General features: G+C 46.0%; 2 protein-coding genes across 4 annotated transcripts in view; both read right to left on the minus strand.

The window, feature by feature from the left end:
• The window catches only part of fcho1 (FCH and mu domain containing endocytic adaptor 1), a 127970-nt gene extending 114738 nt beyond the window's left edge, over positions 1-13232 (minus strand). The window contains exons 1-3 of one of the 3 annotated variants that reach the window (XM_076279145.1): positions 13144-13232; positions 7519-7689; positions 903-980 (exon numbers count right to left, since the gene is read on the minus strand). In XM_076279145.1, the coding sequence (XP_076135260.1) occupies positions 903-929 (27 nt within the window). In that variant the 5' untranslated portion in view covers positions 930-980; positions 7519-7689; positions 13144-13232. Of the gene's footprint in view, positions 1-902; positions 981-7518; positions 7690-8347; positions 9384-13143 lie in introns of those variants that run through there. The other 2 variants (XM_076279146.1, XM_076279147.1) reach the window with 2 other exon arrangements.
• A 1651-nt stretch (positions 13233-14883) lies between these two features.
• On the minus strand, positions 14884-26204 carry znf692 (zinc finger protein 692). Its single transcript, XM_076275478.1, has 11 exons — positions 25980-26204; positions 25399-25594; positions 25073-25104; positions 23257-24003; positions 23107-23182; positions 22704-22811; positions 22558-22608; positions 22022-22100; positions 21173-21287; positions 20744-20843; positions 14884-19022 (listed from the first exon to the last, which is right to left on the minus strand). Exons 2-11 carry the CDS (start codon positions 25563-25565, stop codon positions 18755-18757), a joined length of 1743 nt encoding a protein of 580 aa, XP_076131593.1. The 5' UTR covers positions 25566-25594; positions 25980-26204; the 3' UTR covers positions 14884-18754.
• Positions 26205-26288: the final 84 nt, after the last annotated feature.

Raw genomic sequence — 26288 nt, forward strand, 5'->3', positions numbered from 1 at the left:
ACAGTGCATATCAGTAATCAGCTTGAAAAGTGCAAGAACACACACAAACTCGCAGACCGACAGACAGACAGACACACACATTCAGGGAATGACAGAGCAACACCCAGTGCTTTTGAATAATACACTTTACTCCATATTCAGCTAGAATAGGACTTGCACTGCCTGCCCTGAAGAGCTCCCAGGTGTGTGTGTGTGTGTGTGTGTGTGTGTGTGTGTGTGTGTGTGTGTGTGTGTGTGTGTGTCAATCAAGCTGTTACATAAGACCACACGCATATAAAGCATCACCAATGCTCTCACAGTAATATTATACTGTGTTATACTGAATGATATCATCACCAATGTTCTCTGATATCATGAGCGATCTGGACCCAGCTGCAATATATCAGGTGTCACACACACACACACACACACACAAAACAGAAAACAACACACACACACAATATAAATAAATTAGGGCACAACCCACCTTAAAATAGTGCTGCACAATGCAGTCTCCAGGGCTCTTATACTTCTATGAGCAGGACTGTGAATATCAGTATGAGAATGTGTGTGTGTGTGTGTGTGTGTGTGTGTGTGTGTGTGTGTGTGTGTGTGTGTGTGTGTGACCAACAAGACCACTGGACACAGCTACTACACCATGTTCAATACCATGTTCAACTGCATTCTCATTGCCTGTGTGTGTGTGTGTGTGTGTGTGTGTGTGTGTGTGTGTGTGTGTGAATAAACCCACTGGGCACAGCTACAACACTAGTATGTGGAATAACTTTCTTGCTATCTCTGTATGTGTGTGTGTGTGTGTGTGTGTGTAACAGACCCACTGGATAGAGCTGGAACAGCGTGTTGTCAGGAGGTCTAACTGCATTATGCGCCTGCTGTGTTTTGTAGAAGCTGCAGGAACTTACCCAGAAGTTATTCTTGAACGCAGCCATCCTCTGGGTCTCTCTCTCGCTCGCTCTCTCTGGCGTCAGGCTCAAAGGGATCTGGGGACAGACCAGGAAAACAGTGAGAGTAAACAAACACAAAAACACACCCTGAAAAACAACACAGACACTCCTGACCTGGGCATATCAGAGCAACAAAAAAAGAGGGCAGATTAGAATAATTGTCATTCTACGTCATTCTACAAGTTGAGCTGAAGGAAACCCAAATTCCTCCATCTCCCTCACCCTCAAGGACATTGACCCATCTATATCGGACAATGCCTCCACAACAAATCACACAGAAGCTTAAAAACACTAATTTGAAAGTTTCACATTTCCAGTTGAGCACCATTTTCACAGCCCTGTGCTTTTTCACATAATTTCTGCAGCTAAAGGGCCTTTCACACCAGGAACGACAACTATAAAGATAACAATACTATAACAATAACTATCTTATAACTATACTATAACGATACGATAACTATACTATAACGATAACTATACTATAACGATACTATAACGATAACTATACTATAACGATAACTATACTATAACGATAACTATACTATAACTATACTATAACTATACTATAACTATAATGATACTATACCGATATACTATACTATAACTATACTATATGATAACTATACTATAACGATAACTATACTATATGATAACTATACTATAACGATAACTATACTATAACGATAACTATACTATAACGATAACTATACTATATGATAACTATACTATAACGATAACTATACTATAACGATAACTATACTATAACGAAAACTATACTATAACGATAACTATACTATAACAATAACGATAACTATACTATAACGAAAACTATACTATAATGATAAACTATACTATAACGAAAACTATACTATAACGATAACTACACAATAACGATAAAAAGCATCCACACCGACCAACAAAAAGGAAAGTCAAAAAGGAATGTCTAAACTTTGCTAGATTCTGATTGGCTGTCAGCTTTTTATCGTTCTTAAAACGGCCCTGAAAGTGATCCCCAACGCTATCGTTGTTCATATTAGCTACATATTAGCTAGGACGCTACTTTTTTGCCGTTATCGTTATAGTTATTGTTCTTGGTGTGAATGGCCCTTATATGTCAAGATGCTAACGCTAGACATGGACATGGACCTGGACCTTAAAGCAAATGAGCTTATTTACTGACTCCCCCAGAGTTAGGTAAGAGGACCCATACGGTGCCCCTCTCTTCTCTGAGCGCTATAACCCTCTTTGACACCATTAGTCCAGCTTAGCATAATTCCCTGGAAGTGCGTTACACCATTAGCCTAGCTTAGCATAACAAACTGGAAGTGGGTTACACCATTAGCCTAGCTTAGCATAACACACTGGAAGTGGGTTACACCATGAGTCTAGCTTAGCATAATTCACTGGAAGTGGGTTATACCAGTTAGCCTTTAGCTCCTTTAGCCTAAGCATGTTCCTTTAAGCACTATACGACCACTGCTGACCCCTCTCACACCTGTCCGTTTGAAGGACTGGTCTGAGCAGTGGACCACTTAGAGCAGGCAGCGACTAGTGTGGTTTCCAACACTGATGTAAAGGACAAGTGCCCCTCACACACACCAGCACCTCCACTCAAATACACACACACTATCAACAGGAGAGGAGGGGATGGAGAGACCATAGAGGGTCACATGAGGGAGAGAAGAGAGACAGATCAAGCCTGAGGAGGAAGAGAAAAAGAGATCGATAGAATGTCCTGTCTACTGGGTTTGAAAGAGAGGGATACAATAGGGAGAGCAAGAGAGAGAGAGAGAGAGAGAGAGAGAGAGAGAGAGAGAGAGAGAGAGCCCAAGTTACAGGTGAGGGAGACAAGAGAGGATGACAGGAGGAGAAAGAGGAAAAAGAGAGCACAATGTGTCCTGATGACGAGAGAGAGATAGAAAGAAAGAAAGAAAGAAAGAGAGAGAAAGAGAAAGAGAGAGAAAGAGAGAGAGAAAGAAAGAAAGAAAGAGAGAGGTGCTAATGGAGAACAAGAGATTTGGCAGTTGCTACTGTTGGCAGCGCCTGGATGATGCTGACGGTGGGCTTTCTCTCTCTCTCACACACACACACACACACACACAGTTGGACAGGGAAGCAGAGTGACCTCCAGCTGGAAAAGGAAAGCCCCAACACACACACATTATTATTCATACACACACACACACACCCTGTTAATTAACTGTGCATAAGCGTCCTCAACCCCCTGAAGCAGTGTTCAATCTCAGTCAGGCACGAACAATAATACTCCACACACACACACACACACACACACACACACACACACACACACACACACACACACACACACACACACACACACACACACACACACACACACACACACACACACACACACACACACACACACACACACACACACACACACACACACACACACACACACACACACACACACACACACACACACACACCTTCAGTGTGAGCTTTGCTTCTGAGCACACAAACCTGTGCTGCCTCCTTCATAGATAATGCAGAAAGCTGAGAAGCTGAAATGCAGCTACTGACCAATACTGTGTTCCACACAGCTACTGACCAATACCGTGTTCCACACAGCTACTGACCAATACCGTGTTCCACACAGCTACTGACCAATACTGTATTCCACACAGCTACTGACCAATACTGTATTCCACACAGCTACTGACCAATACTCTGTTCCACACAGCTACTGACCAATACTGTGTTCCACACAGCTACTGACCAATACTACTGACCAATACTGTATTCCACACAGCTACTGACCAATACTGTGTTCCACACAGCTACTGACCAATACTGTGTTCCAAACAGCTACTGACCAATACTGTATTCCACACAGCTACTGACCAATACTGTGTTCCACACAGCTACTGACCAATACTGTATTCCACACAGCTACTGACCAATACTGTGTTCCACACAGCTACTGACCAATACTACTGACCAATACTGTATTCCACACAGCTACTGACCAATACTGTGTTCCACACAGCACACAACCTACACTCCACTGCAGGCATCTCATTTCAGCCTGAACAACAGTCTCTCCTCCTCTCTTCCTCCTCTCCTCTCTTCCTCTCCTCACGGAGCTCCAAGATGCTGGAGAAGAACACGTTCCTCTCTTCTCATCTCCTGTGCTACCGAATCATCCCTCTCCCTCCACACACACGCACACGCACACGCACACACACACACACACACACGGTCCTCTTCACTCACTAATTCAAACACATTCCTTCGCTAATTTGATCTCATGGCAAAGGGCACAATTTCCTGCAGAGAGGCTATCTGCGAAGAATGACCCATTTTCAGCGCCTTTCTAGTAAACCAGAGATGGACCGAGTTCTGTTAGCTGGACCGAGTTCTGTTAGCTGGGGGCAAGACTATGGTGGACAGTAGCCCGATCCTTCAAAGTGACCCCTGCAGCCTCATGGGTGTGTGTTTCTCTGAGAGTGTGTGTGTGTGTTTCTTTGAGAGTGTGTGTGTGTTTCTCTGAGTGTGTGTGTGTTTTAGGGTTGTGCCGATGGACGATATCATCGTCCATCGTGATGGTTGACAGGCATCACGATGGAAAGCAACCATCGTGATGCCACGCCCCCACATGCCAGTCACTAATTCTTGCTGTAACAGGCTAAAACATAAAAAAACCTTTCCCTGAAAATGAAATTGAGCCTACTTTAAAGGCTGTCAGCCAAACAGTTATCACGTATTAGTCTACCGTCTTGTAAAATAAAAGACTTACCCTCTTATTCAAATAATTCCTGACTGTGACGGGAATGTGTAGCCTAATTGTCCTTTAGTAGCCTACATGTCTCGCAGGCCTATAGCCTACATTGGACGTAATATGTAGCCTAATGTTTTAGCAGAAAATATAGATTTATTATTGTTAGGCTACGACTAGGACATTCTAGCGCTCAAATATTTTTGCGAGGCTACAGCGAGCGCCAAATGCGTCCTTCTTCTCTGTGTTAAAATAAACCATTTCTTTCGTTAATTATAGGATCAGAAGGTAGCCTATCCGTCTTTCACTGTAAGGCTTGTATTTCATGCATTTAGCAAAAGTCCCAGACAGCAGCGGAGTGGTAATCGAGATTCGTTATTTGTAAAAGTGTTTTTACTTCGCCCTCCTATAGCCTGGACTGCGCGATTGCAGCCCTTTACTTTCACTTCCCGCCGCCCTTATAGTCAGCATAGACGGTAGCCTGATAACGTGGGATGCTGCATAGTACTAATATTTTAAATGAGTGACCACGATAGTAGTCTTAAGTAGCTTTTTTGCTGGGTCCAGCGAAGTCTGTCAATGTGTAATATTCCGCTGGTTGGTGCACACGCAAGTGTTCAGATTGATTGTCTATCCGTCTTTCACAACAATTTTCTTGGATTAGATCTTCCACACAACTTCGGTAGCCTGGTCAGTATGTCTCTCTTAGCTGTCCACTTTCATCAGGCCGTATAGCTTATATAATAGCATTTTTTTTATTTTTATGTAGAACATTATAAATGTATTTCTGTACAGACATACCTATAGGCTGTTTACTACACGAAACCCCCCCCCCCCCGCCCCCGACGATATCATCGTCCATCACGATGTTTTACTGTACACATCGTCAAATGCCAATTTAGGCGACATCGCCCAACCCTAGTGTGTTTCTCTGAGAGTGTGTGTGTGTCTCTGAGTGTGTGTGTGTGTGTGTGTTTCTCTGAGTGTGTATGTTTCTCTGAGAGTGTGTGTGTGTCTGAGTGTGTGTGTATGTTTCTCTGAGTGTGTACGTTTCTCTGAGAGTGTGTGTGTGTGTCTCTGAGTGTGTGTGTGTGTTTCTCTGAGTGTGTATGTTTCTCTGAGAGTGACCCCAGCAGCCTCATGACAGCCGAGATCAGCTCCCACCACAGGATCATCTCTCTCTGGCCCTACCTGTCACAAACAGCAGGCGTGTGTGTGTGTGTGTTTGCGTGCGTGTGTGTGTGTGTGTGTGTGTGTGTGTGTGCGTTTGCATGTGTGTGTGTGTGTGTTTGTCAGAGCAGAGATGCTTCACAGTAGCATTATCAGGAAGAGTGAAGTCTGCTGAGACCACAAACCCCCAGCAACACCAAAACACCACCACAACACCACCGCTCCACCACAGATCCCCTAACAACACCACAACACTACCGCTCCACCACAGATCCCCTAACAACACCACAACACCACCGCTCCACCACAGATCCCCTAACAACACCACAACACCACAGATCCCCTAACAACACCACAGCACCACCACAACACCACAGATCCCCAAACAACAACACAACACCACCGCTCCACCACAGATCCCCTAACAACACCACAGATCCCCTAACAACACAACACCACCGCTCCACCACAGATCCCCTAACAACACCGCTCCACCACAGATCCCCTAACAACACCACAGATCCCCTAACAACACAACACCACCGCTCCACCACAGATCCCATAACAACACCACACCACTTCACCGCAGACACCCAACACCACCACACACCACACCACAACACAACAGCAAGCTCCACCACAGTGTCTCTGACAGATACCAGATGGCCCTGATGGTGAAAAATTAGGGCTTAAGAGAGAAAAGGAGGCCAGAAAAGGAGTGAGAACATTTGCTACCACCCTACATTCATTCCTCACACACACACACACACACACAGACACACACACACACACACACACACACACTGACAAACCTACATTCATCTCTCTTTCTGGCAGGAACAAAATGGCACACAGGCATTCGTGGCACAGGGCTTTCTCCCGCATACCCCCCCCCCCCAAAATGGCACACAGGCATTCATGGCTCCCGCACCCCCCCCCCCCCCCCCCCGCACCCCCCCAGCCCCGGGTCTCCCCCCACGGCGGAGGAGATTGGAGGATGGTGGGTAGCAGATGCTCCTCTCAGGGTATGCAGCATGACACACACACACTTAAATAATGTAGCCCCACAGGGAACCTAGATTACAGACCGAACCAACGAGAAACCTAGATTACAGACCAAACCAACGAGAACCTAGATTACAGACAGAATCAAGAACATAGATTACAGACAAAACTGATGAGAATCTAGATTTGACAGAATCATGAAGAATCTAGATTACAGAAGATCACCAGTAGACCCCGTCCAGGATCAGAACATCACCAGTAGACCCAGTCCAGGATCAGACGCTATCTGATATCTACACTCAGAGAAACACACACACACACACACACACACACACTCAGATCAGATGCTATCTGGGAGGAAAGTGAGAACGGAATGCAAGTAATCCCCACTGTGGGCACGCGAGGGGCATCTTCCCCACTATGTGGGCGCCAGGGGCATTTAGCCAGACGTGGGTGAGGGGAGGCGACACGTCCAGGTGGCACAGAGATGGAGAGAAGCGCTAGAGAACAGACGCAGCTCAGGACGGATCAGACGAGAAAAGGACTGGGCAGGAGAAACCGAGACGAGAAAATAGAAAAAGAAAAAAGTATGAAAGCAACAAGAAAGAAAGAAAGAATGAAAGAAAGCAAGCAAGAGAGACAGAGGGGAGAGAGTACCTGAGTTTATGGAGTTTATGGCTTCTCAGGAGTTTAATCATTTGATGGACGTGGTTAACTGCTGAACTTTTAAACCCTTGGCAAGACCTTCAGTGTGTCTAGACTGCGTCGGGAATGAATTTGTTGAAGAGGACAGATGCAGGCTGCAGACAGATTCCTCCACTATCAGATCTGGCAGGTGAAAAGAGAAGAGCACTTTTAGGGCCATTGCCAGTCTCCACTAGCACATTCTCCACCTGCCAGCTTAGCATCCCGTCACCTGCCATTACATCAGACACTAATATAATAATAAGTTTTATTTATATAGCGCCTTTCTCAAACTCAAGGTCACAAAGTCATCACAAACAGAGCAAGTCAACACAAAAACAAATAAGTACAGACATGATGACATGTAGGCTAGCTTCATCAGCTGAAGCACAAGTACTAGGTGTGGGATAATATCTTTAGCTAAAATATTAAATTCACGCATAAACATAAGAATAACAAAAACACTGAAATGTGTCTAAAAACACTGAAAAATTATTTGAAAAAGAAATCTGGTTATTTCTTGAGAGAGGTATATTTTTGCTAATTTAAAAATATATATTTGAGTGTGTGTGTGTGTGTGTTTCTCTGAGTGTTTTAATAAAATAGTGTAGCGTGTAAAAACATATAGCCATATAGCAGATGTATAGATTAATAGAATGGTGTGTGTCCTGGTTGGGCCACCATTTTATTAATACACACACACACTCAGAGAAACACACACACACACACACTCAGAGAAACACACACACACACACACTCAGAGAAACACACACACACACACACACTCATCGGCAGCAGTTACCTTTAAACGCTAGAGAGCCAAATCCCTCAGAGATGCTAAAGATCGGAGAGGCCATTTAACCCAAATCCACAGCACCTTTGGGTCATTTCTAGAGTGTCCTGGTGCGCCATGAGATCACAAATCCATTTGATTTACACTGCTGGTGTGTAATGAGCCATCTCTGTGACCATGACTGACCAGAGACGAGCGAGAGAGAGCGGGTCAGTGAGCGAGCGAGAGAGGTTTGTGATGACCGCAGAGCCATTGTTTGGATCAGAATGTGAGTTTTGTTGTTGGACTATACAGGCCAGTCCAGCACACTCCATGACCGGGGATGGCAGAGATCAGTCCGAGCACACACACACACAGACACACACAGACACACACAGACACACACAGACACACACGTTGAAAGAATGAGTGGCTTTGTAAACTACAGAAGAAAAAGCAACTGACATAAGCTTAACTAAGAAGATATCTGACTAGACGAGACAAACAAACTACTGCCGGAGGTGTAATCATACTGAATAAACAAATAACTAACTAAGTAACTAACTAAATAAACAACCGTGGTGAGAAAACAACTCCATTGTGTAAGCTCAAATCTCTCCTCCCTCTCAACATTTCATATTCTGGGTCACCATATGTCTCCAAAGTGACCCAGATGAAATGATGAGGCCTAGCCTACATCTTCTCTCGTTTCTCACACACACACACACACACACACCTCTTCTTCTCGTCTCTCTGCTTCAACAGAACAACAGCCAAGTAGACATGCCGGCACAGGTCAGGCCAAACAACGCAACACTAGAGTCCGACGCAGGAGAGGAGGCGGAACAGAAGACAATGGTGTAGCCATGCCAACCCAGAACGGGCTACATCACTGGCCCCATCACTAGAGTCCGACGCAGGAGAGACCATGCCATGACCCAGAACGGGCTCCAGAACAACACCGGCCTCATCACAGGCTGTGGAGCTGCCCAGAAACCCAGATCTCATTAGTTCCTTTGGCTCCAGAACCAGAGAACCAGCCCCTTGGACATTCACCGCGGGGATCGGCCGTCTGTCACGGTCGCCGCTTCAGGACGTGTGTCCCACGGTTCAGATCTAGTCTGCTCCCGCCGGGAGGACCCAGCAGGACACATATGAGAGAGATGGAACTGCACATGACTAATTTAACACTCCTGGCAAGAGAGAGAAGTGCGGCGTTAGACTGAGAGATCAGAAGAAGACGAATCAATTGGGAGGAGGAACTCCATTCTGCTTTCTCCCATCCACACACAGCGCTAGCTCCTCTTACTAGCCCATCCACACACAGCGCTAGCTCCTTTCACTTGCCCATCCACACACAGCGCTAGCTCCTCTCACTAGCCCATCCACACACAGCGCTAGCTCCTCTCACTAGCCCATCCACACACAGCGCTAGCTCCTCTCACTAGCCCATCCACACACAGCGCTAGCTCCTCTCACTAGCCCATCCACACACAGTGCTAGCTCCTTTCACTTGCCCATCCACACACAGCGCTAGCTCCACTCACTAGCCCATCCACACACAGCGCTAGCTCCACACACAGCGCTAGCTCCACACACAGCGCTAGCTCCACTCACTAGCTCCTTTCACTAGCCCATCCACACACAGCGCTAGCTCCACTCACTAGCTCATCCACACACAGCGCTAGCTCCACTGACTAGCCCATCCACACACAGCGCTAGCTCCACACACAGAGCTAGCTCCACTCACTAGCTCCTTTCACTAGCCCATCCACACACGGCGCTAGCTCCACACACAGCGCTAGCTCCTTTCACTTGCCCATCCACACACAGAGCTAGCTCCACTCACTTGCCCATCCACACACCACTAGCTCCTCTCACTAGCCCATCCACACACAGTGCTAGCTCCACACACAGCGCTAGCTCCTTTCACTTGCCCATCCACACACAGCGCTAGCAAAGATGGTTGATTACGAAGATACTTCCTGAGAGGCCATTTCCTGTCCCCGGAAATGTATGCAAGTAGGGTAGCAGTAGTACACGCCCCGCACGAGGGGGGGCCACTATCCCCCATTTATGCAGTGATCGGGCTCCCTTTTTAACATTGAGGTCTATGGCAAAATCCAAGAATTTCCCAGAATTTGTCAAAGCCTTATTTTTCTGAGCAATGGATGCACATTTCGGACACGGTATCATGATCTCCAAACCCTCCTCCCCATTTCAGGAGAATGTCGTGACAGTATGACCCTCCAGTCAGGAGAAAATCAACATTAATATAGGTGTACACCAAGTTTGCTTTGTACTCCGGCTTCTGTCTGGCGTGGAACCGAGGCGTTCAAACGTCAGTCATACGTCAGTGACACGCCCCTGTGCAGGCGGGGACTGAACCAGAGCCTGTCTCTGACTGAACTCCACTTTGCCCTCATAGACATGAACTAGGACAACCCATCTTGCTACGCATTAGTTATCTTTGGCGCTAGCTCCTTTCACTTGCCCACACAGCGCTAGCTCCTTTCACTAGCCCATCCACACACAGCGCTAGCTCCTTTCACTAGCCCATCCACACACAGCGCTAGCTCCACACACAGCGCTAGCTCCTTTCACTAGCCCATCCACACACAGCGCTAGCTGCACACACAGAGCTACACACAGTGCTAGCTCCTTTCACTAGCCCATCCACACACAGCGCTAGCTCCTTTCACTAGCCCATCCACACACAGCGCTAGCTACACACACAGCGCTAGCTCCTTTCACTAGCCCATCCACACACAGCGCTAGCTCCACACACGCCGCTAGCTCCTTTCACTTGCCCATCCACACTTTACGTAATATAGTAATATAATATAGTTATATATAGATATATATATACATTTTTTATATATATTACCTTGCCTACTCTCTTATATGTCCATATTTATTTTATGGTCTCTAGACTTGCACTGTTGCACTGGTGCACAAGGTGAGTGTGTGTGTGTGTGAGAGTGTGTGTGTGTGTGTGTGTGTGTGAGCAGCATGGCGTGTGTGTGTGTGTGAGCAGCATGGCGTGTGTGTGTGTGTGTGAGCAGCATGGCGTGTGTGTGTGTGTGTGAGCAGCAAGGTGTGAGTGTGTGTGTGTGAGTGTGTGTGTGTGTGTGTGAGCAGCATGGTTTGAGTGCGTGTGTGTGTGCGCGTGTGTGTGTGTGTGAGAGAGTGTATGTGTGTGTGTGTGTGAGAGAGTGTGTGTGTGTGTGTGTGTGTGTGCAGCATGGTGTGTGTGTGTGTGTGTGTGTGTGTGTGTGTGTGAGCAGCATGGTGTGTGTGTGTGTGTGTGTGTGAGCAGCAGCCACATTTCATGTCCTTACAGCTCCAGCATCTAAAGTAGCAGCTACCTGATTATGGGGGCGCTTTGTCCCAGGGATGTGCACGTCTGGCCTCCATTCAAGAGCCCGAGTGTGTGTGTGTGTGTGTTTTCCCCACACGGTCAGCGATACATACACATCCCCTCGAGATCCCTGACCTGAAAACATACAGCCAGACAGCCGTCCCCTGAGAGAGGAGAGAGCACAAGAACAAGCACAGCAAGCTCAGCCTAAATAAGCCCTCTTCTCTCTCCCTCCTCTTTCTCCCTACTCTCTCTTCCTCTAGCTACCCTTGCAGCCTGCTCTCCCTCTCTACCCTCTCAGGACCGGAGTCCAGCTCCAGTCCAGCTCCAAACCACCGGTCCAACGGTGCTCCATCCCGAGAGAGGAGACGTGCTGGCTCAGGCTGTTCATCGAGAGCTGTATGTGTGAAGGGCCATCGCACAGAAACACACCCAACCAAAGAATCTGAATTAAGATCATGGTGCACCACAGACATTTAGCACTGAGGTTGACTCTCCCCTGAGGGTGTTCAGCAGAAGAGCTGCTGACCAGAACACACAACAACATTATATCAGGGGTCCGGGAGAGCAAGTGTGATCTGGCACACGTGCCAAGCAGATTGATATAACACACGCAGATGAGGTATGCATGGAACTACAGACAAAACTAAGAGAGAAATTGACAGATAAAAGCATTATGTCGCCCCTAAGTAGGATACAACAGATTTTCAAAGACTGACAACCTCTGGCCAAAGACAATAGGCTACAAACAACCTTATCTTTCAAAAACAGCGGGCATGCACACAGTAGGCTACTTCGTTATCAGAAATGGGCTAATCAGAAATTAGTTCTGGTCATGCAAGTTAGGTCGGGCGGTACAGTGCTACCAAGAGGACGAGGCTGCTATCTCTGCTACATTACAATGTCAGTCATCTCCTCTTTGCCAACTAAACGCAAAATGAGTCCAGGGACTGTGGTCTACCGGAGATAGCAGAGGTCATTTATCTTCGCCAGCACCTTTTTTCTCGCATGCAATCCAACACTGGCTTTGTTTCGGGCAACAATGTGCCCAAATTAGCAAGGTCTGAACTAATGTCAGAACTTTAACAATCATGTCCCGCCCTACTTCATTTCCGACTAAAACGCTGGATGCATACCTTTCGTTGGCGAATTGATTAAAGGTAACTTAATCTTTATGTGCATATGTCTTTAAATGTGTATTGCATTTGTCCTGAAATTCCTCTCCTACACGAGCACTGAAAGCAGGTTACCGGATTTCTTTAAACCAGCAGTTGTTGAGATGCTCATTTATAGCCGATAACATGCTTGTCGGGGAAACCGTAGCTGGCTGGCTGGCTGAAAGATCATATTGACGCTAACCCCCAGCTATCTAACATAATTTCCTGACCAAGAGCAACGCATTTCGCTTGTCCCCGACAAAGTCGCCCGGAACAGTCGGTAGAATACTGTAACGTTTTCGCTTTACCTGAATCTCTATTCTTGACAAGTGGCGTTGATCATTTTCCACCTCCAACCGAGCAGCGGTCCCGTCCTTTCCACGCTGTACTACTACAACACTAGTGGGCTAGTAGCTTCAGTTTCAAGGAACAGTTGTCAATGTCCCAGATGACCCCTCCCACCTCAAACCCTATTGGTTGTCGTCCTGTTGCAGTCCAACGAGAGAGGAGGTTGAAGTGTAGGCATGGCAACCCCTCAAAGGCATGTTTCTTTGGGCACCCTTAGGCCAATGGCATTATTCTCTAGTTTTTTGCGCCACACCTGTTACATTGTGCCGTTATTGATTAAGCCTACCTGTTTCAGTCTACACTGCAAAATTTGGTTAATAGGAACAGTCTGTATGTCTGTATGCTACTGAGACCTTGCATTTCCCTTTGGGGATCAATAAAGTATCTATCTATCTATCTATCTGTCTATAAGGCCATCCAGTGTAGGCCTACAGAAATAGTTGTTTGATATAAAATGGACCTGGAGTGCATTGGACTGGATTATGAGACTTTTATTTGGGGACAAGGCCTATACAAAACCAAAGTGGTATTAGTTTTTTTTATTTTTACTGAAACATTCATTATTGTAAACCCGTCTATGGAATGAGCAGTAAAATCCATAACAAAATCATTCATGTTACATTTAGAAAAACCTGATCAAGTTTTTTTTCTTATTAATTTTATTAAGTCATTGGACAATAATAATAAAAGAGTAGCCTACCCTTTCTAAGTACCATTTAGTTTTGTGTAAACTTGCAAACACTTGGCCCCAGCTGTGGCGCATCTGGCTGGGGCACCTGCACCGTACGCCGGCGACCCGGGTACGATTCCCGCCCCGTGGTCCTTTCCGGATCCCACCCCTGCTCTCTCTCCCATTCGCTTCCTGTCACTCTCCACTGTCACCATCATTTAAGGCATAAAAAGGCCAAAAAAACAACAACAAAAAAGCTTGCAAACACTTGAATATTGTGCAGAGCACGAGGCAGCAGACTTTGCCCTGAGGCCAAAACTCCCACTGAAGAGGTCAGAGGATAATGACCCTTAACACATCGCATGAGCCAGTGAATACCCGGACATTATTTACACAAAACACTGAGATCCTGACACACTCAAAAGATGCTGTTTATACCCTCAGTAAAGAGGAAACAAGGTGACTTACACCACCGCAGATAGGTCACGGGCTAAAACAGTATAGTGATAAGAACCGGAGTTGAATCCAGAAAGTTCTGCATGTGATGACAGCAGTCAGAGAGGCACCTAGTGATCGATGATAACCAAAGCTGAATACAAAGCATTGTGCAGGAGGTAAAAAGAGCCGTTGAAGCTGCTGGTGAAAACTGACTCTGACTGAGGCCATGGTGTTTACGCTTGGCTTTTGGCATTTTGGCCGTTATAAGTGGACAGTGCTGAATAGCCTACAAGTGTAAACAACCACCAAGACACATTGGGATCCAATCAGTCAAACCACTTCACTTGCCACGTTGGCATGAGGTGCATTTGATCACGTTTTGTAGCCTAGTTGTGTAAACACGAACGCGTCCTCCTGATGGTTGTGCACCTTGGATACATGAGTAAATGGCGATATGTATCGGCAATATGTCCATTAGTGATCAGCTCACCCAAAAGTGTATACATGCCCTGAGAGTTGCACCCCCCCCCCCCACCCCGAATCAGACTTGTACTGAGGGGACAGGAGAGGGTCCAGTCAGTAGAGTCCATAGTCAGTATAGTCCATAGTGAGTAGAGTCCATAGTGAGTAGAGTCCATAGTCAAGGCAAATGTATTTATATAGCACATTTCAACACAGGGGTCATTCTATGTGCTTTACATAAACACAAGCAAACAGGAATAGTACATAAAAACATAAAAGGGCAATAGTTAAATATTTTTTTAAAAAGTTAAGTATACGTAATAATTAAAAAGAAACCATAAAAGATCCAAGGTAGAATAATTAAAAGAGATTTAATTAATTAAATTCTCGGTGATAACAGGGAGTGCATCAGCAAAAGGCATCTGAAAACAGTTTGGTCTTAAGTCTGGATTTAAAACTGTCATCTGAGAACAGTTTGGTTTTAGGTCTGGATTTAAAACGGTCATCTGAGAACAATTTGGTCTTAAGTCTAGATTTAAAACTGTCTACAGTTGGGACCTTTTTGATGTCATCTGAAAGTTTGTTCCAGAGCTGAACCGCATTGCAACTAAGCTGTGCTACATATATGTACTGGCTATAGCCAGTTCTACTAGCAAGTTGTGCTCCTGAGACCTGAGACGTCGGCACGGTGTGTTCTGCTGATCTCTGAGCATGTCTGATGGGTCATTAGGTCCCGTTCCATTTACTGATTATACAGTAAACAAGCAGTCGTGGACTCACTGGAGGCCAGTGCAGGGACTTAAGTATTGGAGTAACGTGGTCAGTTCAGTTCGCAGGGACTTAAAGTATTGGAGTAACGTGGTCAGTTCAGTTCGCAGGGACTTAAAGTATTGGAGTAACGTGGTCAGTTCAGTTCGCAGGGACTTAAGTATTGGAGTAACGTGGTCAGTTCAGTTCGCAGGAGTAACGTGGTCAGTTCAGTTCGCAGGAGTAACGTGGTCAGTTCAGTTCGCAGGAGTAACGTGGTCAGTTCAGTTCGCAGGAGTAACGTGGTCAGTTCAGTTCGCAGGGACTTAAAGTATTGGAGTAACGTGGTCAGTTCAGTTCGCAGGGACTTAAGTATTGGAGTAACGTGGTCAGTTCAGTTCGCAGGAGTAACGTGGTCAGTTCAGTTCGCAGGAGTAACGTGGTCAGTTCAGTTCGCAGGGACTTAAGTATTGGAGTAACGTGGTCAGTTCAGTTCGCAGGAGTAACGTGGTCAGTTCAGTTCGCAGGAGTAACGTGGTCAGTTCAGTTCGCAGGGACTTAAGTATTGGAGTAACGTGGTCAGTTCAGTTCACAGGGACTTAAGTATTGGAGTAACGTGGTCAGTTCAGTTCGCAGGGACTTAAGTATTGGAGTAACGTGGTCAGTTCAGTTCGCAGGAGTAACGTGGTCAGTTCAGTTCGCAGGGACTTAAGTATTGGAGTAACGTGGTCAGTTCAGTTCGCAGGGACTTAAGTATTGGAGTAACGTGGTCAGTTCAGTTCGCAGGAGTAACGTGGTCAGTTCAGTTCGCAGGAGTAACGTGGTCAGTTCAGTTCGCAGGGACTTAAGTATTGGAGTAACGTGGTCAGTTCAGTTCGCAGGGACTTAAGTATTGGAGTAACGTGGTCAGTTCAGTTCGCAGGGACTTCAGTTCGCAGGAGTAACGTAGTCAGTTCAGTTCGCAGGAGTAACGTGGTCAGTTCAGTTCGCAGGGACTTAAGTATTGGAGTAACGTGGTCAGTTCAGTTCGCAGGGACTTAAGTATTGGTTGTAACGTGGTCAGTTCAGTTCGCAGGAGTAACGTGGTCAGTTCAGTTCGCAGGAGTAACGTGGTCAGTTCAGTTTGCAGGGACTTAAGTATTGGAGTAACGTGGTCAGTTCAGTTCGCAGGGACTTAAGTATTGGAGTAACGTGGTCAGTTCAGTTCGCAGGGACTTAAGTATTGGAGTAACGTGGTCAGTTCAGTTCGCAGGGACTTAAGTATTGGAGTAACGTGGTCAGTTGAGCCAATTGATAACTATACTGTAAATCCAACCCAGTGCTCTAGTATGAGCAGTAATATGTTGCAATCAACAGTGTCAAATGTGTGCACTAAGGTCCAGTAGCACTAGGACAAATTATTTGCCTGCATTTGTATTGTATGTCATTTAAAACCTTAATATTAATAAGTGCTGTTTCAATGCTGTGATTTGCCCGAAAACCTGACTGAAAGTAATCATCAAAATACCCATTTGATGTTAAGGTGGTTAGTTGATTAAAGACTATTTTTTCATCGATTTCCCCAATAAATGGTAGATTGGATATGGGCCTGTAATTGTTTAGCATGACGGCATCCAGGTTATTCCTCTTCAGAAGGGGCTTTACAACAGCTGTTTTCAGGGACTTAGGAAATGTGCCAGACAGTAATGATACATTTACAATGTGAAGCACGCCTGCTGCTTTGAGGTGAAAAACAGATTTGGCAGTGTCTAAGCCACATGTGGAAGAGTTGAGATTCTGTACTGTTTTTCCCAGAGTTTCATAGTCTATCCAGCTTAACCAGGGGTCTCCAACAGGTAGCTCACAAGCTACCAGTAGCTCCCCACCTGTTTCTGAGTAGCTCTCAACATAAGGTTGAGGTCACGGCCATGTTCATTTTGTTAAAGTAGCTCTTGGAGGAAACAAAGTTGGAGACACCGGAGCTAAACTCTGACACCAAGTTAAGGTTCCCAGCCTTTGTAGCTGGCACTGCCAGATGCTGAGTTAGTGATTGAGAAGATATTTTCAGTCAGATTTTATCAATCTTACTCTTGAAGAAAGATGCAAACTCTTCAAATGAATTGCATTTATTAGTTGAAGAAGTTCAGGTGCTAACTGTGAGGGGGGATTTGTTAACTTCAAAATAGTGCACGTTATTTGTACTTTTACTGATTATGTAGGACAAGAAAGACTTTCTTGCTTTGCATATTTATATGTGCGGAGCATCTCTTTATGGATTTCATGGTGAATCTGAAGTTTGTATTTGGGCCATTTTCTTTCGGTCTTTCTACATTCTCCTTTTAGGATTTTAACCGCTGGATTTTGTTTCCATGGTGCTTTCTGATTGTCAGTGACTGTCTTGAATTTTTATGGCGCAATGTCATCCATAATATTTGTCATTTTTGCACTAAATTAATCCAGTGAACCTTCTACCAAGTCTGACCCTTAACTTGACGTCTGTGAAAGTGCCTGCTCAAAGAGAGCCCTTGTGTGATCATTTATGATTCTCCTTCTTACCACGACAGATCTGTTCTGAGTGTGTTGGGGACATAGACACATTAAACAACACACGATAATAATTATGATCAGATAAGACCAGGTCTTTAACACTTGTAGACATTGAGACCCTTTGCAATAACGAGGTTGAGAGTATGGCCAAGAGAGTGTGTTAGGTAGAAGGAATCAAATAGCACAACTCATTCATTGGCAAGTGTTTTCAGGATTATCCACATGCACGTTTAGATCCCCTGATATAATAAGACAGTTGAAATGTATGCAAATGGCTGACAACAATTCACCTAACTGTACAAGAAACACTTTAGCTGAATGTTTTGGAGGCCTGTAAATAGTCTGTAATAAAATCTGAGGAGAAGACTTAATGCATGCACACAGGTATTCAAATGACGCAAAGTCACCAAATAATGACTCATTGCGCTGAAAAGACTTTTTGAATATGGTGGCTATCCCTACCACCTTTTTCATCTGCTCTGTAGGATGTGTGTGTGTGTGTGTGGTGGGGGGGGGTCTTGTATGTGCTCATGTACGTGTTCAAAGACTCCATTTGACTGCTGAGGTCCTTGGGAGTTTGATGCAGATGCTTCGCTTTCAGCAGTCATTCCAGTAGTGTCCATGTTATCGTGTCGGCGCGGTGACGAGGAGTTGGGGAAGGTGCCGAGGGACGCTGGCCTTTGGAGGGTTCTGATGTTTCAGCGTGAGCCTTCTTTTCTGATGGCCTATCAGCAGCCTTGGTAGGTGATACAGACCTCTGTAGGGGCTGGAGACGGGGCAGTGGAAGCCACTGGGGCAGAAAGGGCACTGGAAGCCACGGCACTGGCAGGGTATTCGGGGTGGCTCTTGCTCCGGTGAGCGGTGACGTTGTCCCTCTTCTCGAAGCGGCGGCCACAGATGTCGCAGGGGAACTGGTACGAGCTCTCCGCGTTGTGCTTCCTCATGTGCCAGTTCAGGGAGGCCTTCTGGCAGCAGGTGAAACCACACACCTCACACCTGGGAGGCAACGCACGCGCACGCACGCGCACACACACACACGCACGCGCACACACACACACACACACACACACACACACACACACACACACACACACACACACACACACACACACACACACACACACACACACACCTTCTGAGGCCAGGTGATATGACACATATCACACCAGGGAACACAAGCGGAGAGGGTGATACACACAGCTGGAATTTCACAGGAATGTGAACAAGTGAACACACACACACACACACACACACACACACACACACGCACACGCACACGCACACGCACACGCACACGCACACGCACACGCACACGCACACGCACACGCACACGCACACACACACAGACACACAGACACACGCACACGCACACGCACACACACACACACACACACACACACACACAGACACACACACACACACACACAGACACACAGACACACATGCACACACCCCTACTGAACAACCACACACTTATAAACCACACAGCCATAAATGACACAGCCTTCTGAAGGCAGGTGAAGGCAGAGTCAGAATTCCTCATTGACGTGCACACAATCACACCTGGATATAAACCGTCAAAATGATCAACACACAAACCATCGCAAAAACAACACGTCGTCCTCTTACATGCCATGTTAGCATATCTGGACAAATACAGTACACAGAGCAAGCTATTGCAGGCAGAATGGGCTACTGGTGTTAAAGCAACACCAAAGAGTTTTTTGTACCTTAAAATAATGTTTCCAAAATCGTTTCAGTGGTTCATCAACTCGTAACAGGGTGAACGGCACTTTCTGCATTCGCTTCGCGGCCCTCTATCGGCTATAACCGCACTATGTAAGTTTGCCAGATCGGGTAGCGGATCTGTAGTTCGATGGAATGAGACATGAGAAACTACAAATGGCTTGACTTGCATCTGATGTCGCAATACATCGTAGGCTACTTTCATAAAATCATGCAACATATTCTACCTTGTCTGTGGACATTGTTATTTGCAAAGCCGCGCTGGATAAACAAATAGGCTAGTGCAGAGGAAAAGTTCTTTGGTGTTGCTTTAAGGAGCAAGCTAACAGCAGAATGGGCTACTGGTGTTAAGGAGCAAGCTAACACAGGCAGAATGGGCTACTGGTGTTAAGGAGCAAGCTAACACAGCAGAATGGGCTACTGGTGTTAAGGAGCAAGCTAACACAGGCAGAATGGGCTACTGGTGTTAAGGAGCAAGCTAACACAGGCAGGATGCAATATTTGTGTTAAGGAGCAAGCTAACGCAGGCAGAATGGGCTACTGGTGTTAAGGAGCAAGCTAACACAGGCAGAATGGGCTACTGGTGTTAAGGAGCAAGCTAACACAGCAGAATGGGCTACTGGTGTTAAGGAGCAAGCTAACACAGGCAGGATGCAATATCGGTGTTAAGGAGCAAGCTAACGCAGGCAGAATGGGCTACTGGTGTTAAGGAGCAAGCTAACACAGCAGAATGGGCTACTGGTGTTAAGGAGCAAGCTAACACAGGCAGAATGGGCTACTGGTGTTAAGGAGCAAGCTAACACAGGCAGGATGCAATATTGGTGTTAAGGAGCAAGCTAACGCAGGCAGAATGGGCTACTGGTGTTAAGGAGCAAGCTAACACAGCAGAATGGGCTACTGGTGTTAAGGAGCAAGCTAACACAGCAGAATGGGCTACTGGTGTTAAGGTGTAAAGATGTCGTTGCTCTTACTGTAGTGGCTTTTCTCCTGTGTGGATACGTCGATGGATGAGCAGGTTACTACTGGTGCGAAAGCCTCGAGCACAGTACTCACAGATGTAGTCTCTCTGGTCTGTCACACACACACACACACACACACACACACACACACACACACACACACACACACACACACACACACACACACACACACACACACACACACACACACACACACACACACTTTATTCACGGCAACACAGCAAACACCAGCAAAGACTTTACTAACACCAGCTCAGAGATAGGCCTCCAAACTCCACTTCAATGAGACTAAATGCTTATGGAACCAAAACATAATAGCTGGACTTTCAGCAGTAGTGCTTCATAGATCTTACCAGCCTACAGTACGTAAAGACAGAGAGGAAGAGGCCGAGATCTCCAGACACACTGTAAAGGACTCACCACTGTGCAGTTTCTCGTGTTCCTTGAGATGTTTTTTGAAGTTGAAGGACTTTCCACAGGTCGGGTGGGAACAGATGAAGGTCTTCTGCTGGACATGCTGGTACTTCGTGTGATGCTGACCAAAGGAGAAGATCACCGTGACTACAGCAGCAGCAGGCTTTCACAGTAGAAGTGCGTTCAAAATTGGCAAAGAGTGGGAAATGTTCGTTCCGAATGTTTTCTCACAATAGTTCAATTTGACCTATTAGGTGTAAATATTACATTTTAAGCCCTCTGTCCAGCTCGACTGTATGTTCACAGAGAACTACCTCCTCAAACGGATTGCAAGTGTTCGCAAACATTTAGCAAACAACTCAAGCTTGCTTATGTTTGTGAATTTGAATGCACCTCAGGCTTCATGTAGTGGACTAACACTAACTGCAGATTAAAAAACTCTCTTAATGTGGGACTCTAAGCCAGTCCTTTGACGGTACTTACATGAGGTACTGTTGACAAGACCAGTACTGTTCTCAGATGCTTTCTACTAACTGCACTGAGTTATAATTTCTGAGTCTGTCTTGAAAATTATTCTACCTTGTTTCTTTTATTTTGTCTTTTTAATCATTCTCTATTTTTAAATGATTTTACCTTGTGTTTTATGTTTTCTTTTATTATGATCTTTACCTTTTGATCTATTCTTTGACTATATCGCCCTTCTATGCTTTTATTTGTTATTATTGTTTGGTTTTGTTTATGTAAAGCACATTGAATGACCTCTGTGTATGAAATGTGCTATATAAATAAACTTGACTTGACTTGGTTTGACTGTACTTACACTGAGGTACTGTTGATTGGTTGGTCTGCACTTACGTTGAGGTACTGTCGATTGGAGAAGATCTTTTCACAGCCCTCATAGGTGCACAGCAGTATTTCTTTGGGGGTTGCTTTCCTGTTGGGGTAGGTCAGTACAAGTAAACACCTTTTGATGGGCACAATGCTCAACTAACATATTCAACTCCTCAAGTCTGTTCCTGCAGTTGGACCTTAGAGGAGGGAGCAGAGCAAGAGGCTTACAACAGTAAGAGCCACTTGGTATATTTTGCACATATTAAAATGTGTATTTAACATGAATATACTGTATATGAACATGGAAATAACTGTTCAACAGAGTAAATTGTTTTAGCTAAATGTGCATGTAAAATAAACGCCAGATCTCCATGCTTATGCAAGACTGGTGAAGGGCAACGCCTGTGTAGTTTAAGGTACTTTCAGAAATGGGTGGGGCTTGCTGTTCACATGTCATGTGCTTCCTCCTGAGATGACTAGTGATAAAGGAGGCAGCACGACGCTGCACTGTAGGCGTGCAATGAACAGAGCAAGTCAGCGCAAGAACGTTAGACACAAACCTTTTCCTTTTGCCCCCCAGAGGAACCTCGTCGCGTGGCACGCTCGTCCTGCTAGATACACAAAAGGCCGTTTAGCAAATATAATGAGGTTGAGGTTAAATATCAAAGCATTCTGTACATCCTGCACACAGACTCATAAGCGCCACCTGGTGGTGAGAGCGACTGGTTCTGCAGCCACGCTGCTGTGGTCCGAAGGTTCTGTCCTCTTATTAGGGTTCCCATTGGTCACTTTAGATGGTGTGGCTGACTCAGTGCTGGCGAAACATTTGAGAAGTATGATCAATATAGCTGTACCAGTTAACCCTGTTAATGTCTGTGTAATAGTCATAATATAAATATGTTTACATCATATCCTAAAATCATTAGTAAATACGTGCAGCGTTGATGAGAGATTATAATGTAGCTGATGAATTTATCGAGACTTTGATAAAGACCTGAGAATACCTGATGTGAGATGAGGTGAAAACATGACTTGGGGCTACGGCTTTCCGTCAGAGCCTGTTACGTTTGCTGTGCTTGCTAACTTTGCAGGGTTTCCATATACTGTACCAGGGCTGTGATGATTGAGGACATCCTGTTGGCACGGCAACGTTTCCTGCGTCTGTGTCCACCGGGCCACTGCCCTCTGAAAGACAGAACAGCGGTCACTCAGCGGACGGCACAAACAGGTAGGTGAAAACAGCAGACTAAGCTGCTTACCTCTGGTGCTTGCTTCCTCTGCGGTGTGACCTGGGAGCTCCACCTGTCCCCTTGAACCCTCCTCTGCCCCCTGCGCTGCCTGATGCGGCGTCGGCATCTCTGTCCCCACCACCGTGCGACTCCTGGTCCTCATGACAGAGCCCTCGTCCACTCCGGCCCCCCCCACGTCCACTCCGGCCCCCCCCACGTCCACTCCGGCCCCCCCCACGTCCCCCTCGGCCTCCCCGTTTCCCCACGGCCCCCCCTCCCTGGGGGCGTCTGCAGTGAGACTCGGGCCCCTGGGGGCGTCTGCAGTGAGACTCGGGCCCCTGGGGGCGTCTGCAGTGAGACTCGGGCCCCTGGGGGCATCTGCAGTGAGACTCGTGTCCGCGCCTGTGGCCCCCCCTCCTCCTCCACTCCCCTCGCCACCCAGTGGTGCCTTTGGGATCCAGGAGAAAACATGGCCGCTCTCGCACGCGTAGCTCAGGCAGAGCTCCCCCTCCATCGCCTCCGGGGATTCTGCCGGTCCAACTCCCGTGGACGCAAGCCCGTTCTCTGACCCAACGTTGGCGTTGGCGTTAGTGCCCAGCTCAGGCGTCCCGCTGGGCGGCGCCCGGCTCTGCCCTGGGCACGGGGTGGACCCTGCAGTGACCGCGCCCTGCTGGAGGGAGGGGGGGTGCGGGCAGTGCTGCCCATGGCTGTGGACCAGCAGCACCAGCCTGTGAAGCGCCTCCACTGACGCCATGATGGCCGACTCCTCTCTAGAGCCTGCAGAGAGAGAAAGAGAGAGAGAGAGAGAGAGAGAGAGAGAGAGAAAGAGAGAGAGAGAGAGAGAGAGAGAGAGAGAGAGAGAGAGAGAGGGAGGGAGAGAGAGAGAGGGAGAGAAATGAGAAAAACAAGCTAGGACGAAGAGAACCTCAATTTACTTTGTAAAAAAAGCCACAAACACCATAGCTAGGACACTGACTAGAACAAGTAAAACTCTATGGCTATTAATATGATGCTTCAAAACCGTACTGCTTATAACTAGAATAGGTAAAACTCTACGGCTATTACTATGATGCTTCAAAACCGTACTGCTTTTAACTAGAACAGGTACAACTCTATGGCTATTACTATGATGCTTCAAAACCGTACTGCTTATAACTAGAATAGGTAAAACTCTACGGCTATTACTATGATGCTTCAAAACCGTACTGCTTTTAACTAGAATAGGTAAAACTCTATGGCTATTAATATGATGCTTCAAAACCGTACTGCTTATAACTAGAATAGGTAAAACTCTATGGCTATTAATATGATGCTTCAAAACCGGACTGCTTTTAAAATAATGCTTCAGAATTTTGGTGATGTTATGAGTATGATGTGATAGTGAACCCAGCTGAATTGGTGATGTTATGATGAGTACATTGTTATAATGCGTACATTGTTATGATGCGTAGGCTACGTTGTTACATATGTTGTGATAGTGTTATAATGAGTACATTGTTATAGTGAGAAGATTGTTATGATGGATACATTGCTATGATGGGTACATTGTTATAATGAGTACATTGTTATGGTGGGTACATTGTTATAATGAGTACATTGTTATGGTGGGTACATTGTTATGGTGAGAACATTGTTATAATGAGTACATTGTTATGGTGGGTAGGTTGTTATGGTGGATACATTGTTATGGTGGGTAGGTTGTTATGGTGGGTAGGTTGTTATGGTGGGTACATTGTTATGGTGGGTAGGTTGTTATGGTGGGTACATTATGTTGGATAGGTTATTATGGTGGGTACATTGTTATGTTATGGTGGGTAGATTGTGAACCAATCTGAATTGGACTTACATGAGCATTTTGCGGACGCCTTAGAGATGTAGCTAAAGGGAGAGAGAGGAAAGCAAATCAGGAACCTGAATACTGAATACCAAGAAGACGATTAGTTAATGGTGGTAAAATTACTATTCATGGTACAAATGTGTGTAGGAAATCTGTATGTGTGTATTTACCATGCCCAGGCTGTGTGTGTGTGTGTGTGTGTGTGTGTGTGTGTGAGAGAGTGTTTATACCCCTCCAGCAGATACTGAGATCGGTGAGTGCAGTGTGAACTCAGGGCTAGGCTGTGTGTGTGTGTGTGTGTGTGTGTGTGTGTGTGTGTGTGTGTGTGTGTGTACCTCTCCAGTAGATATTGAGCCAGCTCTGAATGCAGCGTGAACCCCAGGCTGTCCTTCAGTTTACCCCAGTGTGGGAGACATGCTCCCAGCCGCACGCGTGATTTGCTCCGCCTTGCGTCCAGCTCTCTCCGCCTCTGACGCCTCACAGCATCCTTAGAGGATGCCATGGCAACCGCCTCTCACCTACAACGGTCAACTGAAATTAATTAACACCAGTGTCAACATAATTTCTATAAAAACAGACTCCTCCATGTCAGAGATTCTAATCTAGAGGGATAAGGAGGCCAAGACATTACGATTGTTATAGGGGTCATGGAATTGTTGCTTAAATAATGTAGGCTACAGTATAGGTGAAGACACAGTCAGCAACTCAGAAATGCAAGTGCTGTTAGTTTATAAACATACCAATAAAAGCTAATCAATTGAAGACATATCACGAATGGGAATGCCAAAAATTGGAGAGAAAAAACTATGGATCTATGTATGTATTTTGATGTATATAATTACTCAGTGAATCTTGTGTAAAACTTTGCACTACAACAAAGGGTGGGGGTGCAGGCCTAGTTAGGGAATTCTCTTACTTGCGCTCCACTGGTATGGTGTGATCAGGCGGGTCCCACACGCCACTCTTTGGTTGCCCTTTTAAGGTTGCGCTGCGCACCATCTAGCAGCGAGTAGTTTATCTGCATCAGAAACGATGTCGAAAAGGAACTATTTCGTTATGCTAAAGCTAAACAGCACGCTTTGTATATCTTGCCCGCATAAAATATGTACTACGAGCAACAGCGAGATATTTTCGGTGTAGAAACAAGTCTGTCTGACAGGAAATGGAAGTATCCGTTTTGACTTCCCATGAGCCTTCGCTTTCATCGTAGGAAACACGGGAGATG

This window comes from Alosa pseudoharengus, unplaced genomic scaffold (genome assembly GCF_046254945.1).
Source record: "Alosa pseudoharengus isolate Yale_2024_CS ecotype anadromous, Long Island Sound unplaced genomic scaffold, YU_APseudo_1.1 YU_APseudo_1.1_scf_11, whole genome shotgun sequence".
In the NCBI taxonomy this organism is placed as follows: domain Eukaryota; kingdom Metazoa; phylum Chordata; class Actinopteri; order Clupeiformes; family Clupeidae; genus Alosa; species Alosa pseudoharengus.

Bases quoted from the DNA above. Each gene is read 5' to 3' on its own strand.
- znf692 (XM_076275478.1), bottom strand. From the start codon at position 25,565: ATGGCATCCTCTAAGGATGCTGTGAGGCGTCAGAGGCGGAGAGAGCTG. The intron at 23,183-23,256 runs GTAAGCAGCTTA...TCTGTCTTTCAG, and splicing joins AGAGGAAGCAAGCACCAGAG to AGGGCAGTGGCCCGGTGGAC. The intron at 22,101-22,557 runs GTTTGTGTCTAA...CTACCCCAACAG, and splicing joins CTGGGGGGCAAAAGGAAAAG to GAAAGCAACCCCCAAAGAAA.